This window comes from Xenia sp. Carnegie-2017, unplaced genomic scaffold (assembly GCF_021976095.1).
Source record: "Xenia sp. Carnegie-2017 unplaced genomic scaffold, XeniaSp_v1 HiC_scaffold_3, whole genome shotgun sequence".
Classification (NCBI taxonomy): domain Eukaryota; kingdom Metazoa; phylum Cnidaria; class Anthozoa; order Malacalcyonacea; family Xeniidae; genus Xenia; species Xenia sp. Carnegie-2017.
In genome coordinates this window covers 5,806,912-5,821,644 of record NW_025813493.1, presented here as the reverse complement: position 1 = coordinate 5,821,644, position 14,733 = coordinate 5,806,912, and the positions used below count along the sequence as shown (strand labels likewise).

General features: G+C 32.9%; 1 protein-coding gene across 1 annotated transcript; it reads right to left on the bottom strand.

Moving 5' to 3' along the window:
• Positions 1-6,812: 6,812 nt before the first annotated feature.
• On the bottom strand, positions 6,813-13,533 carry LOC124454694. Its single transcript, XM_047005470.1, has 4 exons — positions 13,380-13,533; positions 12,783-12,997; positions 11,590-11,863; positions 6,813-7,540 (listed from the first exon to the last, which is right to left on the bottom strand). Exons 1-4 carry the CDS (start codon positions 13,483-13,485, stop codon positions 7,215-7,217), a joined length of 921 nt encoding a protein of 306 aa, XP_046861426.1. The 5' UTR covers positions 13,486-13,533; the 3' UTR covers positions 6,813-7,214.
• Between the last annotated feature and the right edge of the window lie 1,200 nt (positions 13,534-14,733).

Sequence of the window (14,733 nt, the reverse complement as noted above, 5' to 3'; positions counted from 1 at the left end):
CCTATTTTATAACAAATATCAGGCGGTTGCAGAAAAAGCGACAAACGATTCACTTATTCAATGCGATGTGCTTTGCTAGTAAAACATGTTTAGCAACTTAAAGCTATTAATAATGATGTGATCACAGAATTCAGCAAAACAGGAAATAATTTTGAAGAATTGAATGATAAAAGGAGTGAACACTTCAAGCGCATAAACTACAACCTTTCACGAGGAATAAATAATTCCTGTTGAATAAGATTATTAAAATAGGCAAAATGTATTTGTTATAGCTATATTTGCTGTATATTCGACGACGCGCGCAGGAAAGTCTGAGAATTTTCGTGTTGCAAACAAGGAAACCAAAGAGACTTTTGCAAGACTGAAGTTCCTATATTTTTATAGCGTTTCAGGTACATGGATTTTACAAGCATTTAACCAATTAGCGGGCGTGTTGTTAAAAGACTATTTATAAATAAATATGAAGTGCAAATTCTGTAAAAATGCTCAAGTTGATTTACGGCTGATAAATGTTGTTCATCTCTAACAGGTCAAATTTATTCAATCTTTCCTAAATCCAGTGTAACTGAGTTTATAAAAACAGACCTCAAATAAGAGCACTGACTGTTACAAACCTCACCAACGTACGTCCATCCTTCTCCAGTACACGCCATTCGATTAGCAAAACAAATTGAATTAGCAATTGTGTTTGAATAGCCAGCATCACTTCTGTCCTTGATTACGTTTGTTTGTTGAGAAGAATCATTTCTAAAGAAGCAAAACAGCTAACATTAAGATGCGAACTTGCTAAGAATTAAACTTCAAAAGCATTTCAGCCAAAATATTTTTTCATGTCACTAAATAATGAGTGATCAACTTAGACAGTGTTTAATTCAATCGAGGGTTTAGTTTTACGTAAACTTCTTGAGATTGAAACATCAACAAAGCAATGGCGTGGTCACATGGCACTGGGCAAGCCATTTTCCATTTTTGTTCAATATTTAAAATTTCACAGACCACAGAAAGTGCATATAGATCCCCAATATTTAGATTTAAAAAACAAAATAATTCGTGCAATAAAACAAATTTTCTCGACTGTTTGGTAAAACATGACAATCAAAAACTAGGAACAACAGTTTATCGCAAGCCAACACATACTGACCGACTACTAGACCAATCATCTTACAACCCTACATCACACAAAGCCACCACAATCAGAACATTAACAAGACGTGCACAAATCATATGTGATTCACCGGACGCTCTACAAAACGAAAACAACTATCTCAAACGTGTTTTTGACAAAAACAACTATAACTCTGACTTTATCAAACGCAACACTTACAAACCCAACGAACCCAACGAAACGAACAACTCAGTGACAACAGCAACGATACCTTACATCAAAGGTACGTCTGAGACTATCCCGCGTATCTTACGACCATACAACATACGTGTCGCACATAAACCAATCACAACATTACGACAAGTACTAACGAACATAAAGGACAAAGAACAACCCAACGAACGACAAGGTGCAGTTTACAAAATAAACTGCTCCGACTGCCACGCCTCCTATATCGGGGAAACTGGCAGGAACTTAAACATAAGACTTACTGAGCACAAACGAGCTACTAAGAAACAAGACAAAACTAATCACATTGCCGAACATCACCGAATCACAAAGCACAACATTGACTGGGACTCGGCAAAATGCATCACTTACAGTACTGACTATAGACAACGGCTTACATTAGAAAGTTGGTATACCAACTTGGAACTAACCCCCCTGAACAGATCACAGCAATTACCGGCACCTTACAAACGACTTATTCACAATACAAACAAACGATCAACTAAAAACATTACACTTCACACTAATTCACAATGACAATACACATTTCCTGCACATTTCCTGTACACACAATACAATGACGTAAGAACCAGACAACAAATACGGCTAACCTGACGTTTACTCCTCATTTGACTCTGAAGATGACTACCGCTAAGGTTGTCGAAATGTCAGTCAACAACATCAAAAACAGTCCTTCTCAGGACTTTATTAACCTGGACGATCATCATTTACAAACATATAACGATACTCCCGGGTTCAAACTATTTACTTTATATAGAGTATCTGTTAAAAATATTCTCATAGGATGACTTCAGATGGAGTGAATGACTTACACATGATAGCCATCTTCATGTACATACTCTTATGTTATCATTTTTAATCACAGTTGATTTCAAAGGGAACTTATCTAGTGGAACACGCTCCTCTTGTTAGTTATCAATCATCCAATACTACTTGCTTTCTTATGTGAAAATATCAAATCAAAAAGTACATTTTTCATCGTTCATTGCGCCAACCAGATGATTTCAAGGCAAAGAATTATCATAAAATATACATAACACACATCCTTTACTTCTTTTTAGCATCAGATTTCTCTTTTTCCACAAAATTGATCTTTTACAAAAAGTGTATCCTACATTTTTTATCTGCTCCTAGACCAACGGGAAAACCCTAAGAAAAACTTATTATTTACACATACCTTTGTTGGTAGGAACGTGAACGACACCAAAACGAGCCCGAAACGTTTTATTTGATTGACTTTTCATACCAACATTGAACCCAACTTCATAACATCCAGTAGGAAAATTTGCTCCAGTTATGTTGACGTTGCTATTGTTAACACTTTCAATGAACATTCTTGCACTCAAATTCAAATTAAACTTTTCAAAAAATAAGCTTCTTAAAGATGGTGCTTTGACTGGGAAATTAATTTGAAAGTCTGCACTCAAGATACAAACTTCGCTAACATTGGCACTCCAAAATTGAGAATTGAATGTCATTTGGTCGTCTCCTTGTGCCGTCCATTGTGCAGAATCATAACCAATATTTGCCTATTTTATAAAAAAAATCAGGCGGTTGCAGAAAAAGCGACAAACGATTCACTTATTCAATGCGACGTGCTTTGCTACTAAAGCATGTTTAGCTACTTAAAGCTATTAATAATGATGTGATCACGGCTTGACAGGATTCAGCAAAACAGGAACTAATTTTGAAAAGTTGAATGATAAAAGGAGTGAAAACTTCAAGCGCACGAATCACAACCTTTTACGAGGATTAAATAATTCCTGTTGAATAAGATTACTAAACTAGGCAAAATATATTTGCTATAGCTATATTTGCTGTATATTCGAAGAAGCGCGCAGGAAAGTCTGAGAAATTTCGTCTTGCAAACAAGGAAAGCAAAGAGACTTTTACAAGAATGAAGTTCGTATATTTTTACAGCGTTTTAGGTACATGGATTTTACAAGCATTTTACCAATTAGCGGACGACGTGTTGTTAAAAGACTATTTTTAAATAAATATGAAGTGCAAATTCTGTAAAAATGCTCAAGTTGATTTACGGCTGATAAATGTTGTTCTTCTCTAACAAGTCAAATTTATTCAATCTTTCCTAAATCCAGTGTAACTGAGCTTATAAAAACAGACCTCAAATAAGAGCACTAACTGTTACAAACCTCACCAACGTACGTCCATCCTTCTCCAGTGCACGCCATTTGATTAGCAAAACAAATTGAATTAGCATTTGTGTTTGAATAGCCAGCATCACTTCTGTCTTTGATTACGTTTGTTTGTTGAGAAGAATCATTTCTAAAGAAGCAAAATGGCTAACATTAAGATGCGAACTTGCTATGAATTAAACTTCAAAATCATTTCAGCCAAAATATTTTTTCTAGTCACTAAATAATGAGTGATCAACTTAGACAGTGTTTAATTCATTTGAGGGTTTAGTTTAACGTAAACTTCTTGAGATTGAAACATCAACAAAGCAATGGCGTGCTCACATGGCACTGGGCAAGCCATCTTCCATTTTTTTTCAATATTTAAAATTTCACAGACCGCAGAAAGTGCATATGAATCCCGAATTTTTAGATTTGAAAAACAAAATAATTCGTCCAATAAAACAGTTTTATTGCTTAAAAAAAATGGAGATAAATTAAATAGATTTCTTGTTGGGTGGTTCGCTCTGTCTCAATCATAACATGTACTTTCTTGTTTCGTGTTAACTCTGTGAATCATACTTTAATGAAGCACCACGCAAAAAATACAGTGCAATCATGTATGTCAGAATTTCTGAAAAGTGAAAAATGCATATTTCTTTTTCAAGAGTGGTGTACTTGTCTGAAATTTTATATGAACTAAAAAATTTTTTTTCCTATATAAGATACTCTTCAATAGACCAATAAAATATGTAATTGATTCATCAATATATTTTATAAAGAAAGAAACAGGATGATGTAGCTAGCTAATTTATAAAAATGAATACCGGCATCAGTATGCATGCAAAATCACTCTTTTTACCCGCATTTATGACGGAAATAATCCACAAAATTGTCAAACGCTGCAACTAGAAAATAAGTCAAACTTTCATCATCGAAGATTAGAAAAAATATTAGTGGAATAAAACGTACGTATGTTTTAATTTGCCAATAAAGTCAAAAATTAATTTGTACTATCCTAGAAATTATTAAGATTGTGTGTTGACAATTAAAAAGAAGACATCTTTAATTGATGTCAAGATTACTGTACATTTGTTTGATATAAAATTAAAGTGAATTAGTTCCTTATGACAATAATTATGAACTTCTTCGTTATGGAAATTGTTTGTTGCTTGCACTGTGATAGATTTTTACACATTATAAGAAAAACGTGCACCATAGTGCCTCATATAGTTACTAAAGAGCTCAAACTTTAAATCAATGTATAACATAAAAATAATTCAACATCCTACTTTGTTCATTCCTATTAATGTCGTTTCACCTCTTACTTCTTTATAGATTTACCGCTTTACTTTCTCTTTTTTCATGTGTCAATCCTCTCTCTTAGCTTGAGTATAGTATAGAAACCTCTTAGCTCTTTATAGATTTACCACTTTAAATCCCCTTTTTTCATGTGTCAATCCCCTCTGTTAAGTTGAATATAGAATAGAAAACCAAGTCCAGTGTCTTTATTTATCTTCTCTCCATTTGAGAGTAAAGCACCTTTGTTTTTTGCATTTGAAGAATTAAAATGAGCAAAAAGGAAGCAATAGACTTAAAAAGGTGTACTGAGATTTTATTCAAGCAGAGAATTTTAAATCATTTACTCTTTAAGAATAGTGTGAATTGTGGAAATCATTAGAAGCATTATAGCATATATTATCAAGTTTTTTTTGAATAAGTGAAGAGTATGAACAATTTTTGATTGCAATACAGCTTAAACTAAAGATTTTGATTTGAGTTTTAAAACAAGAAGAGGAGTTCATTATGTAATTTTTATGATTCTGTAAAACTTTGTACTAATGAAATGGAAAGTTTCAATACTTACACCATATTTCCTTTATTGAGCACCGGTCACTTTAACCAACCCCTACCTCCATATAATAATCTCTCTTTAAAGACAGAAAAAAGTCTATCCTCTATGTACTCCTATGAAATAGCTAGTAAATCAAAAATTCATCCAGATAACAATCTTACCATGAAATCATAACAAAATTCAAGTGCATAATTGTTTATATTAATATTCTTTTGAGCTTTACTGTTGTACAAATCAAAATAGTCACTTACTTCGAAGAGATGCGACTTATGATACATACTTTACAGAAACTATTCTTTTATAACGTTTTACATCATGTGTTCTCGCAGATTTGAAAGTGCTTGACGTTCGTATACTATAGTTCGTGTACATTTTATCAGAGGAAATATTCAAGATATTTTTTCTGATAATTTCTAATGACAATCATTGCCAGTATTTTAGCTGCTGAAAAGGCACATTAAAGAAACCTTTCTTTCCAGAACCATAAAAATGGCATGATGCTAGTTGACGGAGAGGATTTGCAGTAAGACATTCACACAGAAGAGACATTCTTTTTCGAAACATCAACATTTTCCACGCAAGAAACTGCAAAGCAAAAAAAAGTACATTATTTATCACTGTAAAACTGTCATTGAAATATTAAAATCTGTAACATAGTTATTCGCTTCGAAAAACATGCTGACATTTTGAGACATGTTATGCGATACGTTGTTACTTTGTCTTTTTTTGGTGTATAACGAATGGTTTCAATCCTAACTTAGCTACTATGTTGAGATGTTAAAATGAATGTTTTTAACAACGAAAAAAAGTTCCAGAGCATTTAGTTGATTCATATTTTTCCTATATTGATTGAGTTCACTTCGCAAAACTACGGTGCAGTTTGGATGAACAGAAGTAGCTAAACACAAAACATTACTTTTCGAGATTTCAATCAATAAATAATTTGTTATATACTAATTTTCAAAGAATGAGCTGGCAACAAAGTAAATCAAAAAAATAATTTCTTTTTCTTCCAGAAAAGAATATGTGAAGTTAACTGTAGCTACAAAAAAATTAAAAAAATTCCCGCAATTTTTTTGACAGAGATCTGATGTTGACCAAATTTTACCAGTCGAGGACATGTTATCTTATTCTCGAATTACTTGCAAGGAAACAGTTCAATTTCTTCACTCTTACGTGATTCACGCAACTCACGTGACTCTCAATAAATCAACAGTAGGAAAATTGAACTTTGAAATTGAAATATATAAAACACATGTAACTTCCAAAGCCTTTTTCCTACCTTAAGTCAAAAAGTTATTATGTCATTGGCTTCAATGTATCGTCGTTTATTATGTCGTTGTTTTCACTCTAGTTTTTGTGGTTTTAACAAAATGGAATAGTTATAAAATTAATAAAAAGAATAAGATCTATCAAACAAACCTAGCTTTCCAGGAACGTAAAGAACATCCAATTGAGTCCAATAGTGCTAAATATATTTTTACTACAACAATAAATCCTCCTGCATAATATTTAGCTAAAGAACTTGCTTTATAGGTAGGTATATTACAACCTTACAATGATTACAATTTCCAAGAACGTTAGACAATTTACATGCAAAGAAACATTCCAAAAAACAGGCCTCACAATCATGACGTTTTGACTGGGGAAGCACTGGAATGCATGCACCTACGATGCTGATGTCGTTCAAAATTGAACTCTAAATAATCCATAATTACACGTTCAAACTTACTTGATATTACAGTAAAATTGCTACACAAAATAATTTGCACACTATGCTACTTCCATAAGCAAAAAACTACTGTTAATTTGCTATGATAAAGCTGAGAATTCGATCTATTTTCATACGATTCTTTCTTGTTTAGTTTATTTATGAAGAAAAGTAAAACACCTCCACTTCATCTGGTGTGAAGGAAGAGGAACCTGCTAACAAGTTTCGTGTTTTGGAGTCGCCCAAAGTATAACCATTTGGAAGCTTGTAGGAATTTCCAAACCCTCTTGAGTAAGAATTGTTATTAGAGTTGGCGTTATCATGAATGTACAAATCAGCACCACCTCCAAATATGGGTCCACGGGTAGAATAATCGTAAATTGCATATTGTGGTTTGACAACTTCGGATTTAAATGGTGGCAGACCATCATTGTTTTTTAAAGAAAAAATAAACGACCTTTCTGCTCTTATGAAACGGTGGCCTCCTAAAAATAAAATAACAAGTTTCATAAAATTTCCTTATACAGAAACATCTCAATTGTATTTCATTTGTAGATCTTTAACGTCACATTTAAATGGCCGGTTATCTAAGTTTTTTAAGAAAAAAAAAATTTGCCATATAACAATATTGGTTAGATTCAGATTTCTTATATTTAAATCTGATTGCCACAACATAAATTTACTAGAATACTTATGGGCGTACGAGCCTCCTCTTGTTTGGGAGGGCACCACACTATTTTGCCCGATTACTGTGTGCTATTAGAAAATTAAATAAATAAAAAAGATAGACTTGTTTGATATTTAGTTATAAAAAGAAGTAATGATACACAACAGACTGGAAAGTTGGTATTGCGCAACCGAGATCTCAGGTGCGCAATTTTTTGCTAAGCACGCAAATTTTGAGAAATTACGATATTTTAACTAAAATATCGCGATTTTTTGCTAAAACCACGCGTATGCGCGCAAGATTTGAAAAAGTACGTTTTTTAACGGAAATATAGTGCGAAAGTCGCTATTGATCTCGGATGCGCAGTTTACAAACTTTTCAATAGTAGATAATAAGAATGTATTTCCGCTGTGCAGGAGCAATGTGCAATCTTCTTAGAATACCGGCCGTTTTAGCACAGGTTACGTCTAGTAGCTTAACTTAAAATCAAACAGGGCATGCATAGAGTATTCCCAAAACCCAAAACCCTGTAATATTTAGTCTTTATGCTGCAGGTTCATCAAAAAGCAAGAGAAATATCAACTTTGGAAGTTTAACACCGCATTAAAATGATATTTTTTTCCGAGCTCGCACGCGTTTCAATTAAGTTACATTTGAACTTCATATAACGCAAGGAATTTTAAATGTCAATTAATTCCTTTCCTAATCGTCCATATAATTTGATTCAATTTACGTCGTTTAGCCTTTTATTAATTGCCCAAGCGACACATGGTGTTAAGACAAATGCCCGAATGGCTAAGCTTTGGGGGTGGCCTACGCTTCCCCGTGCCCCCAGCCCGTACGCCCATGATAATACTTCAGGCAGAAAGTTGTCAGGTCTCTTCAAAGACATTTATATTTTGCATAAGTCGTGGTTTTTCTTGTCTTTAAGTTATTTCTTATTTACTGGTGTGGGGGCTGTAATTTAACTACTAATTTAATAATGTAAACTACAATAAATAGCTCAATCATCCAAAGCTTTAAATTGGAAAGAAAAAACTCTTAAAAACTAATTTCCTGGAGACGAGTCTGTTTGTATCTAAACAGATAAGATAATTCAGTCAATTCTTGTATTTTTACTGGCGCTTGGGAACTACTATAATGACTTTAATGATATTTTTCTTTATGCTATATTTACCGATAAGAAACTGGAAATTGCGCTTATAATCTTTTGGACAAACAATAAGTTTTTTGATATGTCAAACAAACGCTTTAGAGATTTTTGAGCTTTCTAGTGTCTAGTATGGAACAAACCACAAGTTAAAAAAGCTCTTAGCGAAGTGAATGAAAGAAATGGGATAACGCTTTTAGATAATTATGGAAACGATTTGGCATTATGTGAAGAAGCTACAGCCAACGAGAATTTGTACTCGAATATTTGTTAATCACTGCAGGATGCCTGCTGCAAAGCTGAGACAAACTGAAATGTATAGGGCAAAGAAGGAACTAACCACTTCAAGGTGAGAAGACAAAAAAGAAAAACCGCAGATTGAACATGATATTAACATATCTGTTCTGTTTAACAAGAAAACAAAGTAAAAGAGGCTAGTCTTGATGGCTGCATTGCAAGAGCAGGAAGAAACCACAAAGTACTGCTAAACACAAGAATACCAGCCTATTACAAACCAAACAGCTGAATGATGGTAAAGGGAAATTTCAGTGACAAAACCCATTTTCTTTTTTAAATAAAATATATGAAAGAGTTTATGTTTGAATTGAAGTGTAGAATCTCACAAATAACTACGACCTGTGTGCAGTGGCGGATTATAAATTACAGGGGGGGGCTGTAGGCTAAGATAAAGTTGTAAGCCTATAAGTGATATCTATTCCTCCAATTAAATTCAGATTTCCTTTGCTTTTACATTTCCTGTTGGTAACTCCATAGGGTAAAAATGGGAGAAATTAAGTTCATTTTAAAGTTCAAACAAAATTTTGACATAGTCAGGGAAACTGGCAAAACCCACAACTTAATGAGTTCTGAGCATTGCTCATTAGATAGTAGATAGTTTCACGTTTCACGTTTGACTGCTGGGCTAAAACTAAAAATTTTCAATCATCTAATATTAAAAATATGGGAGTTGTTGATTATAAAAACGAAACAAACAGTGCTTTAAACAGACGGTGTCACTTCACTAGCAGTTAATGATGAAGATCTTTCATTTAACTTGAACCAGCTGACGCTTGATTCTTTGGTAGTTGATAACCTACCATGGCAGGTACATGCCTGCTGATTAAGATAACATCTTACCGATCACCAGTAGGTAAAGATTTTTAATTTTCACGATAACCCTGACAAATTGCTCACCCTACCATTCGTGAAATTTATGTTGCATGCAGTTAATCAGTTTAAATCAATCGTTAAAATAATACTAATAAAATAAATGATTCTTTGGTAGATGATAACCTTGACTAGGACTAACGATTTTTCAATAACATCTTCCAGAGAATGGGAGATAATTTTATATAACACCTTCTATCAATCCTTGAGTACCGAAAAAATATGTTCGTCATACGACGCTCATCATCTTAGCCTGTTTTTTGCATCGAGATTCGTTCAAATTATCTGAAGAAATCTCAGAATTCGCCCACGCCATAAATTTAGAGATCTTTGCAGAACATGTGCGTACACTAAACGACGCTTCTGACCGTTGTTTATTTCTCTTAGAAGAGCTTCTTTTTCACGTGTGACTAACGTAAGTTTCCAATACGAAAGAAACCATCTGTCCTCGTTTTTTATACATTGTTTTGCCATACAGTTCCAAGCAGCAGTTACATGCCTGCTGATTATGATAACATCTTATCGTCCACCAGTAGGTAAAGACTTTTAAGCTTCTTGGTAGCCTGACAAATTGCTCACACTACCATTCGTGAACTTAATGTTGTATGCAGTTAACCAGTTTAAATCAGTCGCTAACATAACATTAGTATACAACTACTTCAAGAAAAAGTTGGTCTCACTCAATATCCAAAAAAAAACTAACTGCACAAGAATTTTTAGCTGTTTGAAGCACAAGGATAATTCATGCGTTGTGAAGATGCTTGCGTTTAAGAAGAGTGTCTAAAGCCCTCGTTACTTCTTGAATAACCGAATTAAGACCATTGTTTTGGGACAGCATTCACAGGCTTTAGAAGATACAGCTAACCTTCGCCAGTTGTTTTCCTAAACGGTGAAACCACTCTTCCTAGTTCTTACCATCGCTTAATGGAAATATAAATCTTTGTCCCCCACCTAAAACCATGCGGATGAAAATGTGTGCGGATAAAAATGGGTGGGGAGTTATGGGTGATTGCCAGGGTCTCCACGCAAAGCAAAGTAATTTCTTCAAAGGAAATATTGCCTTTAAATAGCAAGAACAATACAAAAATTTTAACATGGAACATCAAATCGCTTCTGTTTGGTAAATAAGATTTTATATTAATTATAGGACCAAAAATTGAAAACTTTTAACGATCATATATGACTTGGTAAGAAGAATTCAATTTTGTTTATTGGGAAAAATAAAACGACATGCATGAGACATGCATGAGACTTTTTGGCGAAAACCAATTTCATATGCTATTTATGCCTTACCTATATTCACCCAATTTTTATTTTATGCATTCTATAAGTTTGTCATTGCTAAAATTTATCTGACTGCTCTCACGATAACTAAATTAATTTTAAATCGGTTTGAATAAACACATGCAATTTGAAGTTATTTTTCTAATAAATTTGCTGGTATGATGTTAAAGTGTTTTCAAATGCATTGTCAGTGTATAAAAGATACCATCTTACCATTAACAGCGACTAATCTTTAACAACACTCATTATGAATCGTCCAGGCTTACCTTTCCAAGATTCTGAAGCAAATCCCCCAAAGACAAAAGTTCCAACTTTTACAACAACCAGTGTCGGTCCTTTATTGTCACAACGTTGGGGAAATGTGCTTCCCTTCCATCCATTTACTGTTGCCTGGTAACAATGGACCGCCTTTTTGTCATTCAATGTCGAAGGAAGCCATTGTTTGAGTTGTACTATCCAATCATTTTTATCTTTTAGAATACTTGTGTCGCTTAGGACTATCCAATTATTTTCATTTTCTGCAGGTTCTTTTATCTTTGACTAAAAAATAAAAATTTTCACTACTAAACAAAAGAGTAATCGCCTATCTATAAACATTTACGAGTATTTTTACTCTTATGTAGTCTGTGCTTTGACATTTCACATTTGAGAATTTTATTGCTTTCCTTCCTGTTTTTCAAGCTAATTTACACTTAGCAGGTCAAGTTGGGGTAAAATTGCATCAATGAGTCACGTGGAGAATTGGAATGATGCATTCATTCCAAGTTTTTCGAGCGATTTTTCCCTCAGACACGTCATAGAATCTATCATTCCTTTGCAGTGGCAGCATAACATTGACAATAGGGAGGGAGAACTATATTCCTACATTCATATGTTATAATGTGTAAACACAATTGATTTCAATAAATGGTTTGAACACGGGAGTATCGTTACATGTTCGTAGATGTAGATCGTCCAGGTTAGTATAGTCCTGAGAATTACTGTTTTTGTTGTTGTTGACTGACGTTTCGACAACCTTAGCGGTAGTCATCTTCAGAGACAATTAATTTCAATAGAAACTAATAAAGTAAAATATGCATGTATGAATAATAGCCCCCCATCAATTTGAATAGCTTCATCACCAACTTTTAATTTGAAGTAAAGTCTATTGGTATTTTTTGAATTACATTGATTCATGCAGAGCTTTAATGCATGAGAACAGAAATTTTGTTACCTTGATATGTTTTATCAATGAAGACTAAAAAGTCCATTTTGCTTTGGAGGCCAATATTTTTGAATAGTCATTATTTCTGTTTTGCCACTTTTGCATTTAGTTATCTCATGCTTCTTGCTTTATTGTTTGTTTTTAGTTCTAGTCTTTGTACTCACACAAAGCAAGAAAATAATGAGATAACAATAAAATCAAACTGGAAACATTGTCAAATGCACACGAAATACCTACTGTTATCCATAAATTTACAGTTTGATAAAAAATCCAATTTGCTTCGGAAGATACAATTTTTGAGACATTACTTATTGTCTTGTTGCTGGTTTGACAGTTAATCAAATGTTCTTGTACATTGTCAAGGTAGTTAAAGCCAACACATTGCTGCAATGAAGCACATATCATAGAACATTCCATTAGATTGCGAGTGACATGACTTGAAATGACATCTTTTTCTGCTAGAGCCTCACCTTAACAAAAAACCAATAGAATTGTTTAATGGCAGAAAATTATCACATGCATATATGAAAAATTCTCTTTTGTTGTTATACGAAGAGTTATTTTTAGTTATTTTTATTTATACAATACAGGAAGCAGGTATTGATAATTTAAGTATTAGCTTTATAAAGTTAGTTTCGTCCTCCATATAGTTGTCTACAATTTTGTTTATCTGTTCACATGTTAATATGCTTTTTCCCATACATTTAGACGGTTTTGTAAAACAATTTATTATAATAATTACACGAAAAAGCCCACAGGACATAAACTGCAGCAGTAACACGTTAAATTTGAAAAGTAGCTACATGTTTTTCTTTCTGTGAACACAAATGTTTTGTTGTATTTTATTCATACCTTTTTCTCTCAACTTCCGGAAAACAGTTTGTGTATATTGAGATGCGTCTTCTGATGCATGGCAGGCAATCATAACAAGAAAAAATACGAAAATATGCCCAATCATCTTTCATAAGAGAACCAGAGCAAGAATTTTATGATTAAAAAGTGTTTTCTGCGTGCAATTATGTACCCTTGCCTCCTTAATTAACATATATTAGTAATTTTACATCTGTATTTATTTTAGCTTAGGTAAGTAAAACAAACAAAGCGTGTTAGATGATAATAGACAAAAAAGCCGACTCGCAAAAGCTGTGACAGTTACGTTAAATTTAAAAGATATACACGTTCTTGTCTCTCTATTTATTTTTACATATTTAATTAAAAATTTCGCATTGTCTCTTTTGGTGCATTAGAGAGAAAAAATACAAAAGAAATTACGAAAACATGCACTTTTCATTATTATTTTAAAAATTTTCCGTGACAGCGATTATATATACTCTAGCTTCTGTGATGAACTTATTACTCTTTTTACAGCTGTGTTTATTTAGTTTAGACATTTAAATCAAATATTGAATATGTTGTGTACACACGCATGTGGCTATGCTAAAAATGTGGAATTTGGTTTAATTTTTAATTTTTAGAATTTTTACATAAATACTATAATTCGAAGTTTTTTCTATGATGAGTGTAATCATGTGTTCATGTATGAGGATATTGTGCATGATAATTAGAAACTATCAAATGTTTTTAAAGTTATTTTTACATTATGCTATGTAAGGTGACCATTTACTACCCTCCGTGAAAATATGATAGCAAGATATAGCCCAGTAGCTCTTCGTTTTGTTAGTTGTTATCATGCATAAGCACATCTAGTTTGTAACTAAAACAATAATACAACATTTCGCTACGTTTGCTATTTATGTTTATATTATAGACCTATGGCTTTTGTGCTTTAGGTTTTATTTTAGTGTTTCATAATTGACCTTATTTTGCTTCATTTTAAGGTTTGACATGTAAACTTTAAAGTTTGCAGATGGTCTAAAATGCCTGGTTATGAATGACATTCAATGTGTGTACTCATGTCAGAATAACATAATTGAAATTTTGAAAAATAATTTTAACAACGCAATAAAAAACACGCTTATTTAAAATTTAATGATTTTCTATTAAAATGATTTTAATTCAATTTTAATGATTTTCCAATTTTAATGATTCAATTTTAATGATTTTCCAATTTAAAAATGACATTTATGTTTAAAAGTTTCCCTAATTGCTGTCGATGACTTTAAAAATCTTAGTGAGCTTTTAGGAAGTAAGAAATTGCATGTCCTTAACTATTTCATCATACATCAAATTCAAATAAAAGCACCCG

What these genes read in the sequence shown, in the direction of transcription:
- LOC124454694 (XM_047005470.1), bottom strand. Translation starts at nt 13,485, where the DNA reads ATGATTGGGCATATTTTCGTATTTTTTCTTGTTATGATTGCCTGCCAT. An exon ending in ATTGGATTTTTTATCAAACT is followed by an intron (nt 11,864 to 12,782) that starts GTAAATTTATGG and finishes TTTATTTTTTAG; the next exon opens with TCAAAGATAAAAGAACCTGC. An exon ending in TGCTTCAGAATCTTGGAAAG is followed by an intron (nt 7,541 to 11,589) that starts GTAAGCCTGGAC and finishes TTTTATTTTTAG; the next exon opens with GAGGCCACCGTTTCATAAGA.